The sequence below is a fragment of the Mercenaria mercenaria genome, chromosome 13, assembly GCF_021730395.1.
Source record: "Mercenaria mercenaria strain notata chromosome 13, MADL_Memer_1, whole genome shotgun sequence".
Taxonomy (NCBI): domain Eukaryota; kingdom Metazoa; phylum Mollusca; class Bivalvia; order Venerida; family Veneridae; genus Mercenaria; species Mercenaria mercenaria.
The window spans coordinates 72,418,654-72,445,427 of record NC_069373.1 but is presented as its reverse complement, the minus strand read 5'-3'; the positions used below and the strand labels follow the sequence as shown (position 1 = coordinate 72,445,427).

At 32.7% G+C, this 26,774-nt stretch overlaps 1 protein-coding gene across 15 annotated transcripts in view; it reads right to left on the bottom strand.

Annotated features, from left to right (window-relative positions):
* Positions 1 to 9,534: 9,534 nt before the first annotated feature.
* The window catches only part of LOC123529752 (serine/threonine-protein kinase TBK1-like), a 264,731-nt gene continuing 247,491 nt past the window's right edge, over positions 9,535 to 26,774 (bottom strand). For all 15 annotated transcript variants that reach the window (XM_053522231.1, XM_053522227.1, XM_053522233.1 and 12 more), the window contains 10 exons: positions 25,955 to 26,163; positions 24,624 to 24,771; positions 23,864 to 24,095; positions 23,394 to 23,515; positions 20,368 to 20,484; positions 19,522 to 19,623; positions 18,268 to 18,364; positions 15,426 to 15,628; positions 14,290 to 14,361; positions 9,535 to 13,936 (listed from right to left, as the gene is read on the bottom strand). In XM_053522231.1, coding sequence (XP_053378206.1) covers positions 13,852 to 13,936; positions 14,290 to 14,361; positions 15,426 to 15,628; positions 18,268 to 18,364; positions 19,522 to 19,623; positions 20,368 to 20,484; positions 23,394 to 23,515; positions 23,864 to 24,095; positions 24,624 to 24,771; positions 25,955 to 26,163 — 1,387 coding nt within the window. In that variant the 3' untranslated portion in view covers positions 9,535 to 13,851. The remainder of the gene's footprint in view (positions 13,937 to 14,289; positions 14,362 to 15,425; positions 15,629 to 18,267; positions 18,365 to 19,521; positions 19,624 to 20,367; positions 20,485 to 23,393; positions 23,516 to 23,863; positions 24,096 to 24,623; positions 24,772 to 25,954; positions 26,164 to 26,774) is intronic.

Here is a 26,774-nt window from a genome sequence, read left to right as displayed (position 1 = left end):
CGTTTTACTCGTTTTTATCACAGAAGCAACAAAATTGGCAGTCTGAAAATGTCAAATAATGAAGTGCTATGTCTATGCAAGATATTCGCTAATGAATTGTCTTGATTTTGTCCAAATTGGATTTTTTAAGATTTTTTTTTTGCACTGGTATCAGCGCAGAGTTGTGGAGTTTTCAAATTTACTGTCCCTTGCCCCCATTTTGTTTACAAAGAGCGATATTCTGAAAAGGTTGCAGGGGAGTGCAAATTTGCGAATTCCACATTGACGTGTGGGTACCAGTGTTGAAATATCCATAGAAATCTCGTTTTTGCTTATTTTTCTTTGAAACTACTATGGACCATTGCAGGTACTATACACTACATAAAGACGCCTCTCCGGTCCTATGCATCTGTCGCTTTCCACGCCAGAGGTAGTGAAAATCGGCCAAAGCACCCAAATTTTATAGACCACAAACAGCCTAACCGGGCCTCACTTTGAACTCTGCCATTCATCCGTTTCTATTTTTAAATCCAATTTCATAGCATATATGTATAGTGCGAACGTTGGTGGTGTGGAATGTGTCTGCCAACCACCACTTTATTTCCCTAATTTCACTTGAAAAAAGTGGCTGGATGACAGCCGCGCGTCTGGCCGACTTTTTGTTCTGATATTTACGTTTTAGCCTCAGCCGGAAGTATGGAGCTAGGAATTTTAAAACACCCGCCATGTAGAATCATTAACCGTTCCACATTCCCAAGATATATTAAAGAATTAATAATGATAAATAACCAGTAAGATAGATATGCCTTTATATCTACCCTGTCCTGTTTATACAGAAAATCGAAGGGGCCAAAACTACGAAACCGCTCCCCTGCCACCAAAATGTACTTTCAGTTTCGTAATTATATGCAGATATGCAGACTGTGTCACCAATTTTGTATATTGGCGCCGATTCACATTTCACAGATTTAATACCCAGTCTGATACTTTGACTGATTAACACTTTGTAACAGATGTTATCCCTGCTCACTACTACTACCAGTAGTACTAGTCTGCTGTTTACTAAAAGAATGTTTCTCATTGCAGAGTTGATGCAGCCGTTTTGCGCATGCGCGAAATAATTATCCATTGGAACGCACGGCAAAATTACTCATTTTTTTGCATGTCCGCAGGCATTTAGTGTATAAAATGCATAATAAACTGACTAAAGGTAAGGGTTAGTATCACCATGGTTACAAAATATATACTTTTAAGATATTTTCGATCAAATTTAGTTAATCCGGTATATACCGGAGTCTGTAATATATCACAGGCGCACAAACTCTATGTTTAGTCACAGCCTTACTAAAACAAAAATGGCTCAAAAGCAAAGCAAGCTGACGATGTTTATGACATCGTCGGCAGCAAGTACAGTAGGACCCAGTGGTTCAGGTCGCCTGTTTCTACTATAACACTTCCTGGTAAAAAGTACTAAAACCTATTTTAGCACATATTTAAAAGTCAAACATCAGATGTTTTTATCATTTTAATCATTATTTATGAGGAAAAATTTCTATCTGTATAATCACTAGTATAAGTAAAACAAAGTTTTATTCAAAATACTAATTTTAGTATATCTGTATGACCCCCAAAGTTTGGAAATGATTCACATCTGGGGGTCACAATGACCCTCATTTTCAAAAGTCAAGGGAAAACACTGATAGGACCTCATGGTATACTTGATCGACTCAGAGTGCTTTTACATAACTCTGCCAAATTTCAACAAAAATGTTTTGAATTTCTTCGCCAAAATGCCCAATCTTTGCACTTTAAATTTCAATCACACAAAAATAATAATTTAAACTGCTGCATGCTAGACAGTGATTACTATTATTAATGATGCATTTATTACAGTTAAAGCATGTATCATATGCCAGACAACACAAAAGATGGTCAAACGCTATTCATATGCATCTAATCTTCTTATCATTAATATCAAAGCATTAAAGGCTGAATCTGGAGGCTGTGCCATACATTGTTAAAATTATAAATGTCCCTGTATAAAAAAGCATTCTTTTAGCTTTTAATATAAGGGTAAATATCAATTTAGAACTTGTATAATGAACTTGTATCTTTATTTTTCAACCTGAACCAACCTGGTCTGTCTCTAGAAAAATGTCTGCATAGGCAGTGGTATTGACAAATCATTGTCCAAGTTGTCGCTGGATTGCGACTTCCTCTTTGGCATGATTTTCAATTAATAATTCACATCACACAGGTTAAACCAACTCCTGAATTTCATCAAAATACGGTTAATGATATGTTTGTACATTCAGCAGCGGCCATTTTTTCTCAGCGTCTGTATCTGCAACATGAGTTCTGATTGGACACTGCAAAACCACGTGATATCCATTCATACAAATTCTATAGTTTATTTCCGATAATTGGCGTTTTATTTATGTTCAGTACAAAGGCGAAAGAAAAAATGTTGACCGATAATGATTAAAACAATAAAAACAATATTTACATATTACAATAATCCATGTTTACACATTTGGTTAAAACATAGAGCTATAAAAAATAATGTATTTTATACTTCTTTGGTTAAAAGAACCAAATAAAATTGCTTGATCAAATACATAGTCATGATAGTGTGATGGGATATCGCGCTCTGTTTATCATAATGTGTTAACTAGCACTTTGGTGTGACTTTTTCACGTGCTGTTTTGCAAGTACATTGTTTGGATGTGTTAAAGCCCTGCTCTTCATTGTGTGTATGCAACCCATGATTACAACAGGTTAGTTAACAGCCACGCGCCACATTTTTTAAAAGCACGCAAAACCACAGGTATTTTGTATAGAATTTCAAATAAAAACAGACTCTGAGTAGGCCTATTTTGACAGGCATCACTGTTCATAGTCGGGATTTTCATGCTTTTTCAGTGACAATTTAAGGTTAAAAGGTAGGACTGGAGCCGGTCTTTAAGTCTTAAAGACACTAATTAGGCCTAAAGTAAGGTTCGAAAACTGGCTATTCAAGTGTGTACTGGGTCAGTTAAATTCAGTCGGCTTGTGTTAGACTAAGTAAAACTAGTTCTAACTGTGTTGCTCAAATTATCGCATAGTGCGGCAGTTTTCCTTTGATCTTTGCAGTATGTTAAACATGGTAACACACATTAAGGCCTATGCTATTTTGACATATGTAAAATTCCTATGTAAAATTGAAATTGTCGTAACAACACGAGAAATGCACAGGGATCAAAGAGAAACTAATCATAATGAGAAAATGTATCTCCAAGTAAATTATAAAGTATCAAAAACACTCAAAAGCATGTCCCAACAGTGTACTAGAAAAAAATGCATGGAAATTTTCGGTGCAAGTATTTGGTACCGTAAGTCTCTCACATTTATACAATATATATATTAATAAATCAAGGATATGTCAGTGTAAATGAGCTGAGCGTTAGTTTTCAAAGAAATCGTCGTAAAACTGTGTTACAGAATTCACACATGCACCGCTTTTTTACAAAAAATATGTCCGCCATGTTTTCTTCAGTGAACGAAAATAAAAGTAGTGTTTTCCCTTTGGTTTTCCCTTAGTATATACGATTCATTTTTCTAATCAAATAAAGCATCATTTTTTTAAAAACATTCCACCGTCCGATTTTTCTGTCACTTAACGATCATCAAAATTTAAAAAAAAAATCGTGTATTAAATACGTTTTTGAAACATTGCCCCCCATTTAAACCCTTTTGACCCTTCAAAAAAACCGCCCAAATCGGACTTTTAAAAATCCACATTTTTAAAACCAGTTAAAACCAACAAAATTTTAAATAATTATATAGTGAGTTTCAAAATAAAATATTTTGTTTGAAAGAAAAAGATTTACTGAAAAATTTAAACCCCCATTTTTTATAAAAAAAAGGGGAGAAAAATGAAAAAAGCACCTGTTCTCTTGTGGGAAAATGAAAGAAAAATTTTGTTAAAAGTACTATCAAAGCAGGTAATTAGATATTCATAAAGAAATGTTACCTTTTTTCCTAAAAAAGGTTTAACATTTCCAGGATTAACAGTGGCCCGGGAAAATCTTTAGAACGGCCCTCCTGCAACGAACTAGATGCAGTATGTATGAATCATGATTTTGCTAGGGCTCAGGCTAATTTTAAAAGAAAAGGTAACAAATGCTTTCCAATTTAAAAAAACAAATCAAAACTTTTGGGAGAAAAGTTTGCAAAATTTAGTTGAAAAACCAGCTATCAAAACGAAATAAAAACTTGGTCTCGGACGGAACAACAGTTCCCTATGGGTTTAACACCCAGACAAAAATAAAAAAAAACGGGAAAAGGGGGTAGAGCAAACTTTTATACCCCCGAAAAAAAATTGGAGTGATGAATTGCAAAAATTACACAAACCAATTAAAAAAATTTAGGAAACGAGATGATATTTTATGATTTTGATATACTTGGTCAGCGATTTAGTTAAATGAAAGCTTTTTAAAAAATATAATAAGGAGTAAAGTACTTGTTAACCGTTATTGTTATTTGTAATATGCTGGGTTATTCCTTTAAAAGAAAAAAAGGGGAGAATCTGTTACAGAAGATTTAAAAAAATAATTTTAAAAGGGCGATTCCCAATAAATTTATGGGGGGATGAAGGAAAAGAATTTTTTATAAAAAAAAATTTTGAATATTTTGAATAAAAAATAAGATTAATATGTATCATAATTTAATGGGGCAAAGCTGTAGAAATTTGAAAGATTTAATAAAATTTTAAAAAAGAATAATGTGGAAATATTTACGCAATAATACTTTATTATTTAGATAATTTGCGGTTTGGGTTGATAATATAACAAAACAAAACTTCTAGTATAAAAATGACCCCAACTGAAGCTAAAAAAAACTTAATAAAGGTATTTTTTTATTTTAATTTTATGAAATTTAAAAAGAATCCACAGGTAAAAAAATTTTAAAAAATTGGGTCGGCCCGTTTAAAGAAATTTTAAAGACATTTCAAAAAAAGGATATACACCAAATGGACAGGGAAAATTTTTTAAAAATTTTAAAAAATTAAAAATACAAATCCCAGAAATACTCTAAAAAGATTTAAAAATGAAATTTTCAAGGTTATTTAAGGGAAAAAAAAACTTTTACCCTACACAAAAGTTTTTAGAATTGAAAAAGTTTTTAAACGGACTATAAGAAAAAACAACTTTAAAAAAAGGGAAGGTTATAGTGAAAAAATTTAATTTTGGGGTACCATTTGGGAAATTGAAAAAAATTTTAATTTAGAAAATAAAAAAGTTTAATTATATAAATGAGCAATAAAAATTAATTTCTAATAATAATGGAATAGAAACAATAGATCAATTTAATTTTTCACTTAACTAAACAAACTGTCTTACAGAAAAGTTTAAAATTTTTGGGAGATAATATGGGGGTTTTATATTAAAAAGCAGGGGTCTTTTGGGTTTTTCAGCTGATTTGCCCCTTTTTCCGCTTTCCTTATTTGTAGCATTGTGGTGCTGTTCCACAGTAAATTTCCCTATTTAAAACGCTAAAAGTACGCAAGAATTTATTTTAAAAACACTATCACAAAATAAAAAACTTATAACAAAAGCAAGATTGGAAAAAATAAAAAAAGAAGTCCAAAAAGTTAATCAGGATATTTTTACAATACTATTTGAAATGCAGAAAGAAAAAAATTATTTAACACCCCTTGAAATCAATGAAGGAATTTAAACTTAACGGGTATAAAAGCAAAAAAAAAAGAAGAGTTGTATTAAAAATTATTAAAGATTATTTAAAAATTATTAAAGATATATTAAAGATTTATTAAAAAAATTTTTTTTATAATATTTTATAAATGAGAAAAAAATTTATCATTTGGGGGAAATTGCTCAGGGAAAAAATACGTTTTTTTGATATTATTAAAGAAATATAACCTAATTTTTAAAATTTAAATTCCGAACCAAATTCACGAATGGGAAAATGTTATGGACTCTATTATAAAACATATAACCTTTTTTAAATTGCTGCTCAAGAACCTTCCAAATATCTTTTTCCTTTTTAGCTAACAACTTTAATGTCATATAAAAATGTTATCTTCTGCAAACTTTGAGGTGTTTCTGTTCTTGAACGTTGTTATTTAATAACATAACCTTTTTACAAAAAAACATCCGAAACGGTGTTATAAATACCCCGAGTGGCGTTAAAAAATCTTTTCTTAACTGATCATTTAAAAACCATAGGAAAAAACCCAATTGATGGGTTTTTTTTATGTTAAAACCCATCCAAAAAATTGTTTTTTGAAGACTTCAAAGGAAACAGAAAGGAAGAAAAAAAAAAGTTGGGTTTTGATTATTTGAAAAATAACAAATTACACAAGAATGGGTTAAAAAGAATGTTCAAGAAGGGATTAAAATTTTAACATTTATAACAATTTAGAAAAAAATGACTTTAAAATCTTATTCAAAGATATAGTAATATAAACAAATTTTTCAAAAAATATAATTTATTAGTGCTTTTTAAAAGATTTTTTTTTAAAAAGTAATTTTTTTAATGGTTAAAGAAAGGTAAAGAATGATTTTGCCAAAATTACTAGCACTTTAGGAGAAATAATGAATCCAGACAAAAATTTTTATAAGAAGTTCTTAAAAGAAGAAATGTTATTAAATCAAAACTTAATCAAAAAGTTGTGATGAATTAAAAAATCCGTTATTGAAAATTACAAAAGTTTTGATCCTTTTCTTTTTAAAAAAAAAATTTATTTGAAAGGAACTGGGTTTTTCTATTAATGAAGAAGAAAATGCTGAAAAATTATGTGATTGTCCCAGACCAATAATATTTGAAAAAAACCCCCAAAAAAGTTATTGTAACCCATTGATACTAAAGAAGAAAAAAAAATATAAAAGCAATTAAAGCAGGTCAAAGACCTTGGTATTAATTCTGGGTTAAACAATGTGCTGCAAAGGAGAAAAACCGAGTAAAAATTGGGGTATCAAAAAAAATAAAGGGAAAAAAATATAAGTTTAAAATTTAAATTTTTCTTAAGTAATTTAAAATTTTTTATTTAATTTTTTTTTAATTATTTTTTTTCCTTTTTGCTTAACGAAATTTTTTTTTAAATTAAATATAGAGGAAATCGAGAATCCACAAAAAAAAATTATAAGAAATTTGAAAATTAAAATTACTATAGACAAGATCCAAAAAATCAATTATATTTAACTATAAAAGACTCTTAGAAAAACTTAAATCTGAAATTAAAACTTTAAAAAATAAAAATAAAAATTGTTTTAAAAATAACTTTTGCAAAAATGGATAAAATCAAAGGCTTTAGAAATTATTAACACAAACGAAATAAAAAAAACTTTACTCAAGCTTTTGATGAAATAATAAATAGAATTGGTAATTGGTTTTTCAGAAGGAAGTGGCTGGAGAATAGAGTCAGTTGATGCTCATTATATAAATAGATATAAGTATAATCCGTTGCTGCTTCAAGTTATTTAGAATTACCAAAACCATTACAACATCCAATGAAAGGATTAATAAATAAAAAGAATGATGATAACGAATGTTTTAGATGGTGTCATTTAGCTTACAAATTCCTGTTAAAGAAAACCCTCATAGAGTTTCAAAATATAAAAAACATATAAACGATCTTGATTATACTGGAATTAAATTTCCTGTTACATTAAATCAAATATCTAAAAATTGAAGTTTTAAATGATATATCATTTAATATATTTGGATTTTGAAGAAAAATAGTATTTATCCATTGTACATATCAAAATATCAATACGAAGAACACTGTGACATGTTGCTAATTACTAATGATAAAATAATAATAAAATAACTGATGATGACTGTAAGCCCTCAAGAACTGTAGTCCAACATTATGTTTGGATAAAAGACTTTAATAGATTAATGTTTCAAAACAAAATATCAACATAAAAACACTTCTGTAAAAGCTGTCTGCAACATTTTTCTCAAGAAAGAATATTAAATGAACATATTCCAAATTGTTTAGCTATTAATGGTACCCAAGGTGTAAAAATGCCAAAAGAGGGAAGTAAAGTACAATTTAAAAATTATCATAAAGGTTTAGCAGTACCTTTTGTAATTTATGCTGATTTTGAATCAATAACTAAAAAAGTTTTAACTGCTTTACCATCAACTGAATCTTCATTTACTGAACCATATCAAAATCATATAGATTGTGGTTACGGCTATAAAGTTGTTTGTTGTTATGACGATAAATATACTAAACCAACCCAGATTTATAGAGGTCCTAATGCAGTTTATAAGTTTATTGAAAAAATGCTTGAGGAAGAGGAATACTGTAAAGAAATATTTAGAGATAATTTTAACAAAGAACTAAGAATGTCTAAAAAAGATGAAAGTGAATTTAAAAACAAAAGTTTTGTCATATCTGTGAAAAAGATATAAGGAAATGAAAATCCAGTCCGGGATCATTGTCATATACAGGAAATTCAGAGGAAGTGCTCACTCAGAATGTAATATTAATTTTAGACTAACACACAAAATTCCTGTTATTTTTCATAATTTAAGAGGTTATAACGGTCATTTTATTATGCAACAAATAGGAAAATTTAAAAAAGAGATTAATGTTATTCCTAACAATATGGAAAGATATATGGCATTTATGATTTCTGACTTGGTCTTTATTGATTCATTCCAAATTATGTCCAATTTGGAAACTAGGTCACTGTTACCTTAATCTTTGATGTATTGATCTAAAAGCTTCGAGGTTCATCTACTTACCACATGCTGGCATCTTCTGAAAGTTGACTGCTAAAGGCTTGAGAGTTATTAGGTTATTGAGCAGATATTTATTTCGGTATGAAAGTCACTGTGATCTTTACTGTACTGACCCACAAAACTAGAACAGTCCTCCAGTGACCACAAGTAATCATAAAGATTCACAGCCACAACTCTAAGCATTTTGCATTTATTCAGAAGGAATTGTTTTCAGTTTGAAAGCTACTATGACATTTACCTTCAACCTCCTGATTGTGAAAACAAAAAATAATATTAAGAATAGGATTTTTACTGCTGTTAATCAGAAACAACCTGCAGTCTCCAGGTCAACATGACACTGAACTTGACCTCCAAAACAATATTGGTCATCTATTAGAACTCCGAAAATATAGGGTCATCTGCTGACCAAGAGCAAACATCCTGACAGCCACAGGCGAAAGTACTCTTCAAATACTGATCAGAAATGATTACCAGCTTTGACTTCAGTGTGACAATGACTTTCAACTTACTTCTTCCAAACATAAGAATTCATCTACTGCCTACTGGTAATCAATTTATGAAATTTAGTAGCCATTATCCAAATGTTCTCAAATATTTATTTGAAACCTTTCATGATCATCTAATGGCAACCTACTGACTGATAAAGCAAAACAATAAACCCTCTCATCTTCAAGAGTAGCTGTATCTATCACCTCTTTAACACTGCTGCCATATATCTCTTACTTTCAGTATTTTGTCATTAAGCATTCTGCTGGATTTAATGACTCACGTTTTAGAAACCTTCTGTTACAAAGGTCATTGCTGTCAACTACTTTAATGTAAAATTTCATATAATGTACTAAAACTCTTTTCAGTGTTCAAAATAATAAAGTTTCACAGCCATGTATAATTGAAAGAAATAAAATCAAAACTTGTGAACTTCATGCTAACTCCAGCATCCATTTTTAAATATTTTCAAATTCATATTCACTAGTACGGCAATTCTCTTTACAATCACTGATTCCTTAACCTATTCACTCATCATAATCGCATTTATTTATGATTATTCACTGTAACTGTATCTCATAACTCACCATTTTAGAGTTTTATGATAATTCACATTTCAACATTTCTGAATATTTCACAATAATAGCATCTTATGATTATTCACCATATCTAGATTTGCTAATATTTCACAATAATAGTATCTTATGATTATTCACCATATCTACATTGGCGAATATTTCACCGTACCAGTAATAGTATCCTATGATTATTCACCATATCTAGATTTGCGAATATTTCACCATAATACATCTTATGTTTATTCACCATATCTACATGACTGTGCGAATATTTCACCATATCTAAATTTGTGAATATTTCACCAAAACAGCACTTTATGATTATTCACCATAACTGCTTCTTGGAGTATTTCACTATGATTATTCACTCTTAAGTGTTTATATAATCATTCATATTTACAACATCACATCCTCAGTCATTGCTGTTCCAATCCATAAATCACAAGCTTTTTTGTCAGTTGTATTGTTGATCATCCTTAAATTCCTTGCTACAGCAAATAATTCCCTGTTGCATCACTACCTCATATCTACCTATATTCACACTCATTCTGAATCTTTAAGGACAAGTTCTTCACAATGTATTTAGCATATTTTCACAAATGTGAACAGAATCCAAAGTTTGTAGCTTTGATAGTTGTCTCTGTGTTACCAATGCCAAGTGTTGATGATGAGCCCCATCAAATAGCAACGTCTGATTGCTGTATAATACTTGATGTGTAAAGAGTTGGATAGAAAATGTTTCGCCATTACCTGTCAGGATGTATTCAATAAATGCACACCACCTTTAAATACATGTATACCGGTACATACCATTCAACAAATCACAAAGGCTCCCAAAAAATCTTAAGTTTCTCAGACATTTTTTTCTTGCATTTTCTTATTTTTCAAAAGTTTTTATTTATGATAACCTAAATGTAATAAACTACACTTGTACCTAGAACATAACTGCTCTGGGATTCTGCTATTTCCTAATCCCATTACAGAATGTCTTCTTGTTCATGTCTATTAGAAGTTTTTGCAACATTCTTAAATACTGTTGATTGGGTACAGACATATCTGTGTTGGTAAGAATTAGCATTTTGTTCTGGAATAATGTCTCTTTATATTCATGCCAGTTTTTAATTTTTGTGTTCAATTTTGGGAATAACTGCAAAAATAAAGCCATTGTGAATATTTCCAAATCTACAGTAACCTGTTCACAAGTTAGAACATTCAACAAAAAGATCTGTCCGTAAGACAGCATGCTCGACTCTTCTCAGTGCTTGACTGAATTAGAGCTTTTGCCAGTAAAAACTTTATAAAACTTTAACCAAAATATTCTATATTAAAATGGGGCATAACTCTGTCAAAATTCAAATCAGAATTATGGGGATTATTTCTCCTGCTGTAGATTTTGACAGTAAATAACTATTTAAAGTTTCAAGTCAAAAGCTTTGATAGTAACAGAGATATTTGACTTTATCAAAATCTTTAACCAAAAAATTCTAAGTTAAAAAGGGGCATAACTCTGTCAAAATTCAATCAAGAGTTATGGGGATTGTTTCTTCTGGTGTAGACTTTGATAGCAAATAACTATTTTGGGCGAGTGCAATGGCTCTACTTTTTCTTAGCAAAGTCGAGTTAAAAAATAAAACCTTTAAACTTTGTGGAAGCCATGTTATAATACTGTTTAAGCTGAAACTTTGCTGAAAGCTTTCCAGCTCAAGTTTACTCCATTTGCATAGGCTATGTATTCACTTTGAGCATAAGATTTGTTAGACAGATGAGCAGAAATTAGTTTTAATATTGAATAGACTACAAATTCACTGCATGATATAAACATGAAAGAAGATCTCTATGCCATAAAATTTTAGTAAAATTGTAGGTAGTCTAAAATACTTGATATAATGAACAAACAGGGCTGGTTATCACAGATATGAGCTCATGTTTCAAGAATAATTATTCTCTTTTGTTATAATAATAAATCTGAATATTCATAGCAAAGTGGAAATAAACAAATCATATATGAAAAGTAATAAAATATACACAGTCTGAATTAGACTGAATAGTCCTTGCATAAAAGTAATGGGCCTCTTTCCCTAGTACAGTAAGTTAACCTAAATTATCACACAAAAATTTAACATTTTGTTTGTTTACTTTCTTTCATCTGGTGAATATCAGATGCAATATTTTCACTGGTGTCGCAGCCACGAGTAAAAATTTAAAATCTAATGTTCAGAGCTGAAAGACTTCGCTCTTACACGTAAAACAGGTTTTCAGCTCAAGGTAAATGTGACTTTGACCTCTGATCTTGATGCTGATATGAGTCATCTGTTTTGGTCCAACCTGCCTACTATTTTTGTTGGTTTGTTTTGGGTTTAATTTCAGTTATGTAATGGCAGGCAGTTAACCTAACCAGTGTTCCTTGATTCTGTACCAGTACAAACTTGCTGCCAACTTCCCCACATTAATCAGAGGAGGAAGACAAATGATTTCAGACAAATGTCTTTTATCAAATTGTCACGAAGAACATACCGCCTCACCTAGTGATTGAACTCATGACCCTGCAATCCATAGATCTGCACTCTCCCTATTGAGCTAAGTGGTCAGGGTTTGAGGTTTCCGAGACGAAGAGTTCTTCAGTTATTGTTCTGAAATCATCCTCCAGCCCAAGATCACTGCAGCCTTGCCTTTTGAACAAGCAACCCCAAAATGGAGAGGGGTAATCTGCCAGTCACAACCAATCTGCCTACCAAACAGGAGAATCTTTTGCTGAAGCATTCTTCAGTTATCTATCATAAACCAAGGGGACGGATTACATGGTTGGTCTGATTACTATATACCAACATGTTACAGTTTAAATAAGAAAGCAATATGGACTACTTTACATCATCAAAATTTCTTCATACAAGTATAAAAATGGTATTACATTGTATTTAAGGCACTTTGAAACCCGTAACATGCAACTTATCACAAATACTTTTTCTCCAGTAAAAATATTGAAAGGCTTGCTAGTAACAAAATTGAAAGTAATATATGATCTGCACTACTATGATGCTTGAATAATACCTGATAATAAATTAACTGGTTAAATATGTGAGCTATATGGGGATTACATTATGGAATTAGGATGGTTTATACAATGATATTGCACATTTGCTTTTCAGTTAAACACTGTCTGTGTATTAAACCGTTAACAATATTGCAAAAATGTTTTTTCTTTTTCAAGATTATGTTTTTTCTTTCTCATAATATTATCAATAAAACAACATACGGATAAAATAACATTATAAGTTTAGCCAGTGAAACATTAAATGTAAATAATTACACATATTATAAAACATAAATTTTATAGTGTGTAAAGTTAAATATACATAATTTACAAACGAATACACAAAAATAACTTGGTGATCATATTGTGTGCTATTTACAGAAAAACAACAAGAATCACAAGTATAGTAGCTGCGTTTATAACGTATCACATCTTTAGAAGATAAATTTATCAGATCATCATGGGCAAAATTTGCAGAAAATGTTGCTGCAACATAATTTTCAAAATGTTCCGAACACAATGTTATAACATCAGAATTAAAATAACAGTTCTGGTAATATTTTAAAGAAACGAACCTCTGACATACAGAACAAATACAAAAGCAATTTCTGCAATCTGACTTGGACAACAGACTCAAAATAATAAGCAATGAATTTAAATTATCACATAAAAAGGCATTCAAAAACACATTCAGTACACATTTCAGAGAAAAACACAACTTGTGTATATATATTTTGTAATAACACCGCAACATTATTTTCTTAAAAAAGCATATATCATTATATACATCAAAACATATGTAATACATGTTAACCAAGTCAAAAGAATTAAGACAACTAAGGCAGTGAAATACAGAATAGCTAGATATGGCCCGATGAGCAAACAGGTGGTGTGCATTAAAAAAATCCTGACACGTTATGGCATATAAACATATTTCTGTGTACAATGAAAAGCATGTTCTTCTATTAAACAACCCCGTAGAGTATACATACATTTTATATCCAACTCTCTGCGGGGCTTTTAAAAATCCTTTTTTGTCACCGGGCCTTGGCCATTTAAAGACAGGTTAGGGTCTACCATTACGCTGCTGAACTCCTTGTTGAAACTGAAATATCAGAGAGTTACTGTTACTCATGCATATAGCCCGACATGGATAGTTTTCACAATGGGCTACTTGAACAAATATACATGTATTTATTGTTCTATTTTTGAGATGTAAAGTCTTTCTCAACAAAATCTTTTACAAAAGTTATTTTAGTTAGCTGAAGAGGTGTTCTTCCAGCTTACATATCTAACTGACAAAATAACAAAATAAATCTTCCCCGTTCATAATCTATCAGGTAACTTACAACCCAGTTTAAGATTGACATACATATATACTATTTATCATTAGATGAAATATTTTTCCAGAAAACTCTGATGCTTGTCACATGACAAGCAAAACACCAATCCATATACCTTTCTAACAAAACATTGTTTGTCTGCAGTTCCTCTTTCATCTCATTAACTGTAGTCTTATATCCCTCCAAACTAAAATGAAAAAAAAAGAGGAATTATATTTTAAGGCATACAGTATTTTTTACATGATCTGAAACTAGATGTGTGTCCATAGGACAATGGTACCACCCTGCACATGGTTTCATGACTCTAGGTAAAATATTTTTTAAGATATATACTTCAAGAATTTTTAAGCACTGTTTGTGTATTTTTCACTATGTCAAGGATCATTATTCTAGTCTGGCTAAGTGAAATCCCAAACAGAACAAAAAGTGTACAACTTCATGTGCTGTATAAAAATCCTTTAATATTTTATGACTCTATGGCAAATACTTTTTGAGAAATATGCAACACAAACTTGTATGCTAACTAAATCAAGGGGCATAACTATGATCTGACCAATACAATTCCCAAACAAAATCCCAGGTGCACAACCTCACATGCTGAATATTATCTCTATTATGTTTCATAACCCTAAGTCAAATACATTTTAAGATATGTGCAACACAAACTTGATTACTCATTATGCATATTTTTTATCTAAGTCAAAGGCCATAACTCTAGTCTGGCTGAGTGAAGTTGCAAACAGAACCCCAGGTGCACAACTTCACATGCTGAATAATACTCCTGTAATGTTTCATAATCCTAGGTCAAATTCTTCTTGAGATACATGCAATACAAACTTTTAGGCCCTTTTTATGCATACTTTTTACTAAGTCTGGTTGTGTGAATTCCCAATTAAAACACCAGGCACACAACTTTACATGCTGAGTAACAATCCTGCGACGTATGACAACTCTAGGTCAAATACTTTTTGAGATATGCACAACAAAAATTTGGATGGACAGATAGCAGATGGCAAACTTTCAGAGAAGGGCAAATCTAAATGCACACACAAAAATTTTTGGGGCATGAAAAAAGCTAATTATATTTTTTTTTAATTCCCACTTTTAAGAATATGTAAACTATGTATTTCAGAAACATTCTGAAATAAAATTGAAGTATTAGGTATCAAAATTTTAACGCTGTGTCTCAACAAAACATTGTTCTACCAGACATTCATTATACTGAGGTGACCTACAAATATGAATATTTACCCAGCCAGCATAGAATATATAAGGCTTTGTCGCCTTCTCTTATTTTCTTCTCGCGGAGTACTACTAGACATGCTCTCCGTCATACTGCCAGTAGCACTCTGCTTTGCCATACTTGGTGTCAGTGAGATAAACTCACGATCTCTCATTGTCTCTTGTACTTTCTGAACTTTTAGCCCTACCTCATCGTTGTATTGCAGGCAAAGCTGAAAATGATCAAATGCAAAATTTAAAGTGAGATTAAAATGAGTTCCTTTCTTTACTGTATTTATGACAAGTCAATATGCCATACATGTGATACGTCCCGGATTGTCCCGGAAAAATAAAAATACAGGAAACAAATAAAAATAAATTGTTGAATTTTACGTTAATAATACACAGTAAACAGACCCCGGTGTCACATTGTTTATTCCTAATTATCCAATATCAGTTTCATGCCCTTGAGCGGGATTAAGCCACTGATCTCTCTCCAGCTTTGCACAACTTTGATTATAATTGTGAATGCTTAATTGATTGATGACTGTTAAAGATACCATCATTAAATATGTGTGACGATCTAATTGATCATCTTTGGAAACAATATCTTGTAACTTCAGCAAATAACTCTATTCTTGAAGAAACTAGAGCTATCACTAAAGGTGATGAATGTACCCCCTGCATGCACTGACACAGTACATTGCAATTTGACACACACAAGATTGCATAATTATGTTGACTGTATGTATATAGACTGTATGTATACAGTTTAGTAACAAAAAACAAAGTCCCATAACTATGCAGAATATTCATCTAAAAGAACGTAACTAGGTTGTACTGTCACTTGTGTGAAGTTTCATTAAATTGTGTGCAAGGGTTCGAAGATTAGCGCGCACAAGACTGCCTATGCAGACTGTATGTTACATAGTTATATTAACAAGAAACAAAGTCCCATAACTCTGCAATTTTTGTCGCTGAAAGAACCTAACATGCCCCATGCACAACTACTGTTGTTACTGATCACTTGTGTGAAGTTTCATTAAATTGTGTCAAGGGGATGAGGAGAGATGGTGCGCACAAGATTGTGTCTATGTATATAGTTTAGTGACAAAAAACAAAGTCCCATATCACTTTATTTTTTTTTTCTGAAAGAACCTAACATGCCCCATGTACAACTACTGTTGTTACTGATCACTTGTGTGAAGTTTCCTTAAATTGTGTGCAAGGGTTCGGAAGATTAGGCGCGCACAAGACTGCCTATGCAGACTGTATGTACATAGTATGTTAACAAGAAACAAAGTCCCATAACTCTGCATTTTTTGTCATTGAAAGAACCTATCATGCCCCATGCACAACTACTGTTGTTACTGATCACTTGTGTGAAGTTTCATTAAATTGTGTCAAGGGGATGAGGAGAGATGGTGCGCACAAGATTGTGTCTATGTATATAGTTTAGTGACAAAAAACAAAGTCCCATAACTCTGCAATTTTTTTTTCTGAAAGAACCTAACATGCCCCATGTACAACTACTGTTGTTACTGATCACTTGTGTGAAGTTTCATTAAATTGTGTCAAGTGGATGAGGAGAGATGATGCGCACAAGATTGTGTCTATGTATATAGTATAGTAACAAAAAACAAAGTCCCATAACTCTGCAAGTTTTTTTTCTGAAAGAACCTAACATGCCCCATGCACAACTTCTGTTGTTACTGATCACTTGTGTGAAGTTTCATTAAATTGTGTCAAGGGGATGAGGAGAGATGGTGCGCACAAGATTGTGTCTATGTATATAGTATAGTAACAAAAAACAAAGTCCCATAACTCTGCAAGTTTTTTTTCTGAAAGAACCTAACATGCCCTATGCACAACTACTGTAGTTACTGATCACTTGTGTGAAGTTTCATTAAATTGTGTCAAGGGGATGAGGAGAGATGGTGCGCACAAGATTGTGTCTATGGACAGACAGACGGACAGACAGACAGACAGACAACCTGAAACCAGTATACCCACCCCCCCCCCTTACAGCTTTGTTGTCGGGGGGGGTACAACAAACATTTCGAAACCAATATTAATTAAGCATTATTTTCCAATCAGTAATAAAGCTACTTACTTTGATTTTCGTATATCCTACTTTTACAATGATTAAAAAAAATAGTGTCCTACTATTAGGTTACATAACTGGTAGATACATTTGATGAATGGCCTGAAATAAACACGGCACGTGGCAGCTAAACTTCAAAGGGCAAGTGTCGGCAACTTTTCCCTTACTGATTTTTGGCATTACTCTTTGATGTGAATGTTTGACATTGCGAGGTGACTGATGTAATTCGACCTTATTCCACTTAAGATATTTCCAAGTGTATAAAAATCTACTTTAAATGAACACTTTTGTGGACTTTCATTTTGTAGCTGAAGAATTGTATTAGTTTGTTCCTTCTTTTCTTTTTTTTATAAATGGAAATGAAAGACTTATAACAGAGACACCTAGCTAGATTCTAAATCACGATGACCAGGTTAATTCTTCATGTATAGTAAGTCTCCTAATTCTGTTCACCTTGGGAATGCAATCAATTCACATGCCGAACTGTAGATGTGTATTACCACTATTTACCTCCCTTAGAAAGCTAGGCAACATTAGCAGCAAATTATGCTTATAGTTAAGCGAGCGAACAATGTTTATCTCAGGAAACTACATGTAATTTCATGATATTTATGCATAAAACAGACGATTACCAATGTCACGGTGTATGTTCCGGACAAAGGGTAAAAATCCTGGAAATTTCAACTCAGAATCCAGGAAATGTCCTGAAAAATTATGGCATGTAAGCAATATGCACTAACTATATCACCACATAACAAGCTATATTACCGCATTTTGTTTATCAACAAAACCTTCAGATCGGTCTGCAAGATTAAGTAATTTCTTCTCTAATATTTCACATTTTCTTCTCACATCCCAACCCATTCTGAAAAAAATAAAAATAAAAGTCTACATCGTATTCAAATTTAATGTTCAAAGTCTCCAAAACCAAAGTTCAATGTATCAACCTTAAGTTATCAAAATGTCCATGCTCTGTTTTTAACAATCAGTATAATTAAGTGGCGAGATGCTGTGTGAAAATCAATCTCAGGACTCTGCAACCAACAGGAATCCAGGGCTCGTATTCATCAATGTTTTAAGTCTGAAATTTAGACTAAGATTTCAAGCCTTTATCAATTCAAATTGCCATAACTTCCTTTGTAATATATCTATATTGTTGCAATTTTTTACATCTTTCTGATGTAGCATTTGTCATATCTGTGCTATGTTTCATCAGAATCCATTAAGATTTACATACATGTATATCAGGCAAAAAGTAGTATTAGCATTTCAAAGACTAAGTCTTAGTTTCAGACTTTAAAGGTTGATGAAAAAGGCCTAGATCAGCACACATCCATACTGATCATTTATCCCCACATCCAAACTGTATTTCAATTTCAGCACATGTATGCACCTGATAAGTGGACAGTATGGATCCAGTCAGACCTCACAGATGTGCAGGTTGGTCTGGATCCATACTAGTTGCAAAGCCATAACATTGGTTTAAACATAGCTATGCTTAATTATTGTCTTATACACTGCATTAAGGTAGTTCTGCACACTTGATGAACAAGTCATGATATAAAATCAAACATAAAATAAAACCTGGGCACTGCATATGTAAAGGACAAGCATCCTACATATAAATGTAATCTGATGTGTACATTTATCAATTTGGCAAAAATACTTTCTAATAATAAAAATAATATTAACTACACATGAAATAATTCCAAGCATCACCTTCCAATCCACTTGAAATTTAGGGATCTCTTGAACTATTGGCATATAATTTAAAATCAAGCAAATAAACCTATATATTTTATTAGCCTAAATAACAGGCAAGATCAAAATTGTGATTTACCATGAAAATTTACCTGGGGTCAGAATTTTTCAAATCTCTTGCAAAATTTCAAGCTAACAACCCTATATTTTTTTTATCTGCCAATGTATTAAGTATATTCTGAAGTTTTGAAAAATTAGGATTTAATCAAACTCTACACTAAAGACTCATTTACTAATAAACATAGATCTCAAAGCTTGTACCTGAACCAGGAATGATAGCGGGTAAATTGGTCTTTAGCCCCACTGAGACAGTGATCAAAGAATAATGACTTGATTTTTGTACAATTCTCACTTAATCTGTTCCTGAAACATAGAATACAACAGTACAATTCAAAATGCAAAATCTATATTTGTGGGGATTCATTTTTATCTATTTCAAGGTTACTTAAATCAGAAGAATAAATTCCAATGAACAAAGAAATATTCCATTGATTTCATTGTCAAAATATTTAGCATGAAAAAATTTGCAATTTTGGATAAAAATACGAACTTTAATGAAATTACAGGTTTTCACAGATATACCAGTATACTGGGACTAACCTAACGAGTTCCCTGCATTCTAAAATGTATGACGCATATTCAAAAGTTACCATAATTATATGACCTTCATTTTCATTGTAATTCATAGAAGATATCAGCTGTAATGCTAATTGCTTGAAACAAAATATATATCTTAATGATATATACTAAGTACTAATAAAATGAAAGTTCTGGAAGTTAGCTTTATTTTGTCTGGTAGTGCTTTGGAGCTGTTGTTCCTGATATAAAATTGATACACCCATGTTTCCCATCTATAACACAAAAGACAGATCATCAGTGGACTAAGTCAATATAACAATAGGAAAACAAGATAAATGGTCACTAACTTCCAATATAAACATGTTAATACATTAAAGTTTCACCTTTAAAAGGCTGTAGTATGCATAACTTTTACAAATAACTGAACAAAATCTCACACAAAGCAATCTATAAGTTATTCAAAATATATGTCAAGACATACTCCAAAATGTTCTTCTCCCACTTTCATACAAAGCAATAACTACTTACTTTTCATATTTATGAATTTGTTCTTCATTAAATGTGAGGCTTGGACGTTTCCTGTCTTCTGAAAACTGTGCTTTTGTTTTTAATATCTGTTCCAATACTACTTGAACTTTCGCAACACTGAAATTTGTGAACACTAAAACTTTAAAAACACACAAAGATGAACAGGATACAAGAGGGCCATAATGGCCCTATATCACTCACCTGTCATCATTGCATTTACGGACATGAAGGTCAAAAAATCACAATCAAGATCAATCAAAAGAATCATTAGAAAATATAGTTGAAATTTTCTTAAAGGTACAGATATGTCAAAATACACCTATAAATTGGAGGTACCATCCATGTTGAAAGGAAGTGGTCTCAGTTTTTCCCTACGGCCAATAATAAAAAAGTTACTAAATAAGCTATTTATAGTAACATAAAAGGGAAGTAATTAAAAAAAAAAATTATTGTAAGTGAACAAAGGAGGATCTGCCAAATAAAAACAAGAGCACTGCAATGCAACGGAAATGCAGAGCAATATACACACAAAACAAAGTCATATAACCTTTGACCCCTAAGTGTGACCTTGACCTTGAAATGAGCCATCCGAAACATGCGCTCTGCACATCGATTCAATGAGGTGAACATTTGTGTCAGGTTTCTTTGAAATCCTTTATGGGGTTCAAGAATTACAGAGCGGAAGGGAAATTGCTAACCAATAGACAGACAGACAGACGGACATCGAGGCGATAACATAATACGTCTTTTAGGGCGTATAAAAAGGAATCGAGATCTTATGGTGATACAAGTTGTGTGCAAGTTTGGTTAAAATCAAATCATAAATGAAGCTGCTATTGTGCAGAAAAAGTCAAAATAGCTAATTTTGGCCCTTTCAGGGGCCATAACTCTGGAACCCATTATGGGATCTGGCAAGTTCAAGAAAGGAACCAAGATCTTATAGTGACACAAGTTTTTGTGCAAGTTTGATTAAATTCAAATCATAAATGACAAGGTCAAAATAGCTAATTCTGACCCTATCAGGGGCCATAACTCTGGAACCCATGAAGGAATCTGGCCAGTTGAAAAAAGGAATCAAGATCTTGTGGTGATACAAGTTGTGTGCAAGTTTGGTTAAAATCAAATCATAAATGAAGCTGCTATTGCGCAGACAAGGTCAAAATAGCTAATTTTGGCCCTTTCAGGGGCCATAACTCTGAAACCCATTATGGGATCTGGCCGGTTCAAGAAAGGAACCGAGATCTTATGGTGCAGGCCTCCTAGCAGGCCTGAACAAAAATAAAGGTTTTTATAAAGGCTCCAATCTATGGAAATAAAGGCCTTTCAGTGTAAAATATTAAAAAATAAAGAGTAAATAAAGGCTATTTTTGTCCGAATTCTCGTTGAAAACACATAATATATATAGGTATTTACTAAAAACATCTACATGTATGTGGTCTGGTGAACACAACAGCATTCTGAAAAACTCAAGATGAAAGATACACAGGCAGTATCCTAATAACAACACTTAAAAGGGGGAAGAAATACAGTAGTATAACCATTACTTGCTTTAAACTGGCATGGCAAGCAGTCTTAACAAAAATACAGGTTTTGAGTGAAAATTACAGGCTATTTGGCCGTTTTAAAGGTTTTTTTCAGAAGATTTAAAGGTTTTAAAGGTTTGCTCTGAAATTAAAGGTTTTTAAAGGTTTTAAAGGTTTCACTAGGAGGCCTGTATGGTGATACAAGTTTTTGTGCAAGTCTGATTAAATTCAAATCATAAATGAAGCTGCTATTGTGCAGACAAGGACAAAATAGCTAATTTTGGCCCTTTCAGGGGCCATAACTCTAAAACCCATTATGGGATCTGGCCAGTTCAAGAAAGGAACCAAGATCTTATGGTGATACAAGTTGTGTGCAAGTTTGGTAAAAATCAAATCATAAATAAAGCTGCTATTGTGCAGACAAGGTCAAAATAGCTAATTTTGGCCCTTTTAGGGGCCATAACTCTGGAACCCATAACGGGATCTGACCAGTTCAAGAAAGGAACCAAGATCTTATGGTGATACAAGTTGTGTGCAAGTTTGGTTAAAATAAAATCATAAATGAAACCGCTATCGTGCAAACAAGAAATTGTGGACGGACGACGGATGGACGGACGAAGGGCGATCACAAAAGCTCACCCTGTCACTATATGACAGGTGAGCTAATAAAACATTTAAAAATGCATGTATTCAGAGCCCGGACAGCTAAGTGGTTTAGTACACTAACTCTTTACCACCTACCCCTCACCACTTGATATTCAAAATATGTCTTTGGGTGTAGAATACATTCATATAAGGATGCCATCCAGCTGGCTTGCAGGAAGTTGGTGGTTCTACCCAGGTGCCAAACTGTACCTGAAATAATGCAAGGGGTGGGGGGGGGGCACCTGGGGTCTTCCTCCACAACTAAAACTCTAAAGGCACCAGAAGACCTAAACTGGGCAGTTGTGACTATAAACCCAACAAAAATAAACAAGTACCATCTTATAGAACAGAAATGATGACCTACAGGTGAATGTGAACTTCTCCTTAATTATGCTGGACTAATCAAGCACTGTAATATAATTATCAAATTCAATCAAAAATAAACTTTAAAACTGGGCAAAACATGCTTGTCAATTAATTTTGATTTAGTGGTACATATACACTGAAAATTGCTGTTTGTCTTTAATTTAAATACATACTCAATGTCTGGAAAATGAGACTGAAAGTGCCAACATCTGTGCTCTTTTTGAAGAGCTTGGAATGTACAGTTTTTATGTCGAGTTTAGGGTTACATCACAATTAAAGGTGATATGGTGACTTTCCAGCTTTCAACAATGGAGGAAGACCCTAGGTACCCCTCCAGGCATTATTTCAAGCTCGGAAAAGCACCTGGGTAGAACAACAACTTTCATAAGCCAGCTGGATGGCTTTCCTGCATGAAAGAGTTTTACACTCCAAGCCAGGTTTCCAACAGTACTGTAGTCATTGGGTTTTGATCAATATACTATGGTTACCTACCATCTATCATCTGTTAGACAGCCTACACTGTCATTCCATTGTTTCTTTAGCATCTTCTTTTGTAATTCCTGGTCCTTGAGGTCCATTAAATGTGACACAACTTCATTTCTTAGAGCATTTATCTGTAAGAGAAGTATACAATCAAAGAATTATGGGAACCAAATCAGAAATAACAAATATTTGCATGAGTGTGTTCTAACTTCTAAGATACTTCTGTTCTATATTAACATGTTATCGCATTCCCAACCTTTTGACTTCTTTTCACTTTTTACAGTACTGAACTGTAAAATGAACTATATTTGTATTCCTGGATTAGGATCTATACTACTAACTTGAAAGCCTCCTCATATGGATCAGAGGTGGAGGAAGAACAACTTCAAAGCCATAGTCAAGTTGTCACAAAATATTTACTTTCATGACTTTAAACTCTGGACCACTATCTAAGGCAATAGTATAATATCCTGCTATACCTGTGATGATAATTCTCCGATACCCATTTCACTGTGCTCATGAAACCTTTGAAGGTCAGAAACAACATTGTTCAACTGAGTGTCAGAATTTTTTACAAGCGCTCCCATCATTGTTAATTCTCTTTTGAATGTTCGGAGAAAATTGTCTTTCCATTTCATAATACTGTCACAATTTCTCTCTAAGAAAGTATGATAATCCACTAAATGTCCAAGTTCGTGGTACAGTTCGTGTCTGGAAAAAAAAATTATTATCAGATGCAGAATGATAAATATAAGACACATTAGTTATACAGACTGATTTCACTTTTCAGAGTAACATAAAATGAATAGGAATATCAGGACATTATTATTCGTAAGGTATTCTTTTTCATGGATTTCAGAATTCCCTGCTGCATGAAATTTAATCCAAACTAGAGCTATCACTAAAGGTGATTAATACCCCTAGATGCTGCTTTGATACAGGGAAAGTAAAATAGTTTTGACATGATCCTTGACCTCTTAAGTCTGACCATGATCTTAGACCTAGTGATCTGGGCTATGCGCTATGAACATTGTCATAAGGTCAATAACTGATGCAAGTTTTATGAAAATCATCCTAGCAGTTAATATTACATGAAGCACTTTTTATACAGAGGTTTCATTCCCATTATTTTCTTAAATTTATTATTTTAGATTTTTTTCTCTCAAAGTATTGCAGAAACAGTACCACTTACATGTTCCAAACATGTCACTTCTAATGATTAAATTAAAGTGAACTTACATATACATATGGACTGCACGTCTGACGAGTTCTTGTTTTATACAGTATAATTCCACTTCCTTGAGAATGTAACATGAGATTGCTGAACACATTTTGGCTATAGCGTAGTCATCTGCTGTCAAACTTGAAGTGAAACGTGGAAAATCTCCTGAAATTATTGAAAATAACACACAGGTTTTTTACATCAGCTAAGCTTGAATAGAGGCAAACCTGAAGCTACCTGAAGCTGAACACCACCTCCAAATAAAGGCCACTGTTATAAAGGCTACTATTTTCTTTTCCGTTTGAACTTCAAACAGATAATGTTATGAGAGACCACGTATCAACAAAGATCATTCTTTAATTTTTATTTCCCAAGGGTGGTCTTTACAGACAGGTTTGATTATATAAAACAAGAGTGCCAGACTGTCACAAAATACACCTGTCCGACTTAGAGAGCAGACAAGGCTAAATTTACAGTTTTTCGAGTAATTCAAGGGCCATAATCCAGAAGTGCCTGGGGCGATTTGGGTGGTTATCGAACTTGGTTGAGATATTATGCCCACAAACATTGTCAGCAAGTTTGGTGAAGATCAGATGAAAACTGTTCGACTTAGAGAGCAGACAAGGTTAAATATGCAGTTTTTCGAGTAATTCAAGGGCCATAATCCAAGAGTGCCTGAAGTGATTAGGGTGGTTATTGAACTTGGCCGAGATATTATGTCCACAAACATTGTCAGCAAGTTTAGTGAAGATCGGATGAAAAATGTTCAACTTAGAGAGCGGACATGCTTTGGACGCCGAACCCGCCACTCGCCCGCCACCGGTGTTCGCATAATACGCCCCGCTCTTTCAGAGACGGGCGTATAAAAATTGTAAACTGTAACACATACTTTGATCACAATAATCAGTGTTATCAATATAGTGTCATCCCCACAGAAAAGACCAGCCATTTTGGCTTATTGGAAACCTATAGAATATGAGCAGGATTACTCCCTTACATCCTACTCTTTAAATGCCAGGTACCAGGCTGGCAGCTTCCCAATTGGTCTCTTTTTCAATAACAAGACCCACTTCTGATAGGATTCAAACCCTTGTCCTCCCAATTGCTGTATAGGTGCGATATCCATTAGGGCACCACAGCTGGTTGATTACATTTGAAGGACATACTGAAGATTACTACAGATTCTGTGCACGTTAAAATGATAATTCTTTTTGAAATCATGATAAATCCAAGGTCATGTGTAACAATAATTTCAGTTAGGTGAGATACTGACTGAAGTAAAAGAAATATTCTGTTTAAATTTCGGCTGTAGTAGGTTTTTGTCCTTTAGCAAAAATACAACACTTACTTATGTTTGGTACAGGGAATCTCACAAAATCGTCCATGTTCTTATTGTAGACAAATATTGGGTTTGTCTCCATGATTCCTTTTGGGTAACTTGATATCGGTAACATTGCCTGAACATGATCTTTTAACTGCTGGCCATCAAATATTAGTAGTTGACTGGGTGCATCAATTTCTGTCTGCTCTGCTATTAACTCTTGCAGAGTTGTGAGACTGAAATATTATCATAAAATATTTTGTTCTTATATTAGCACAACTAATTCAAATGTTTTGCACTAAACAAAACATCTTAGCTTAAAAAAATTAAAAGGATCACCTACAAACAAGTTGATTTTTTTTTTTTGATTGTATTAAAAGAAAGGAATCCTTATCTGGTATTCTAACACAGCCTGTTTTATTTTCCTATTAAATAAAGAGGACAGAAACTATGACATTATTAAGTAACAAAACCACTGTCTACATGTGAATATTACTACAGCATAACACCATGTCATATTGATGCACTGGTACAGAAGATCAAACAAAACAGGCAAATATCTAGTGGATGTCCTCAAGGATGTAGATAGCAATCATTGATACTGACTGACGTAAGTAAACATCTAGAGAAATTTGTATTTGGCAACTCATATAAACAAAATTTGTTGATGTTGTGAAAACATCTTCTCCATTGTATAATGTTATATAAATTTAGTTATCAGCGGTATTTGTCTAGATATATATAATGCTTTGAGCTTCCTCAATGACTAAGTAGCTGTTAAGTTTCTGCCTGTAAAATTTAGCGCATCTTTTATGGGCAAGTCCGTTTTTTTTTTTCATACACAGTG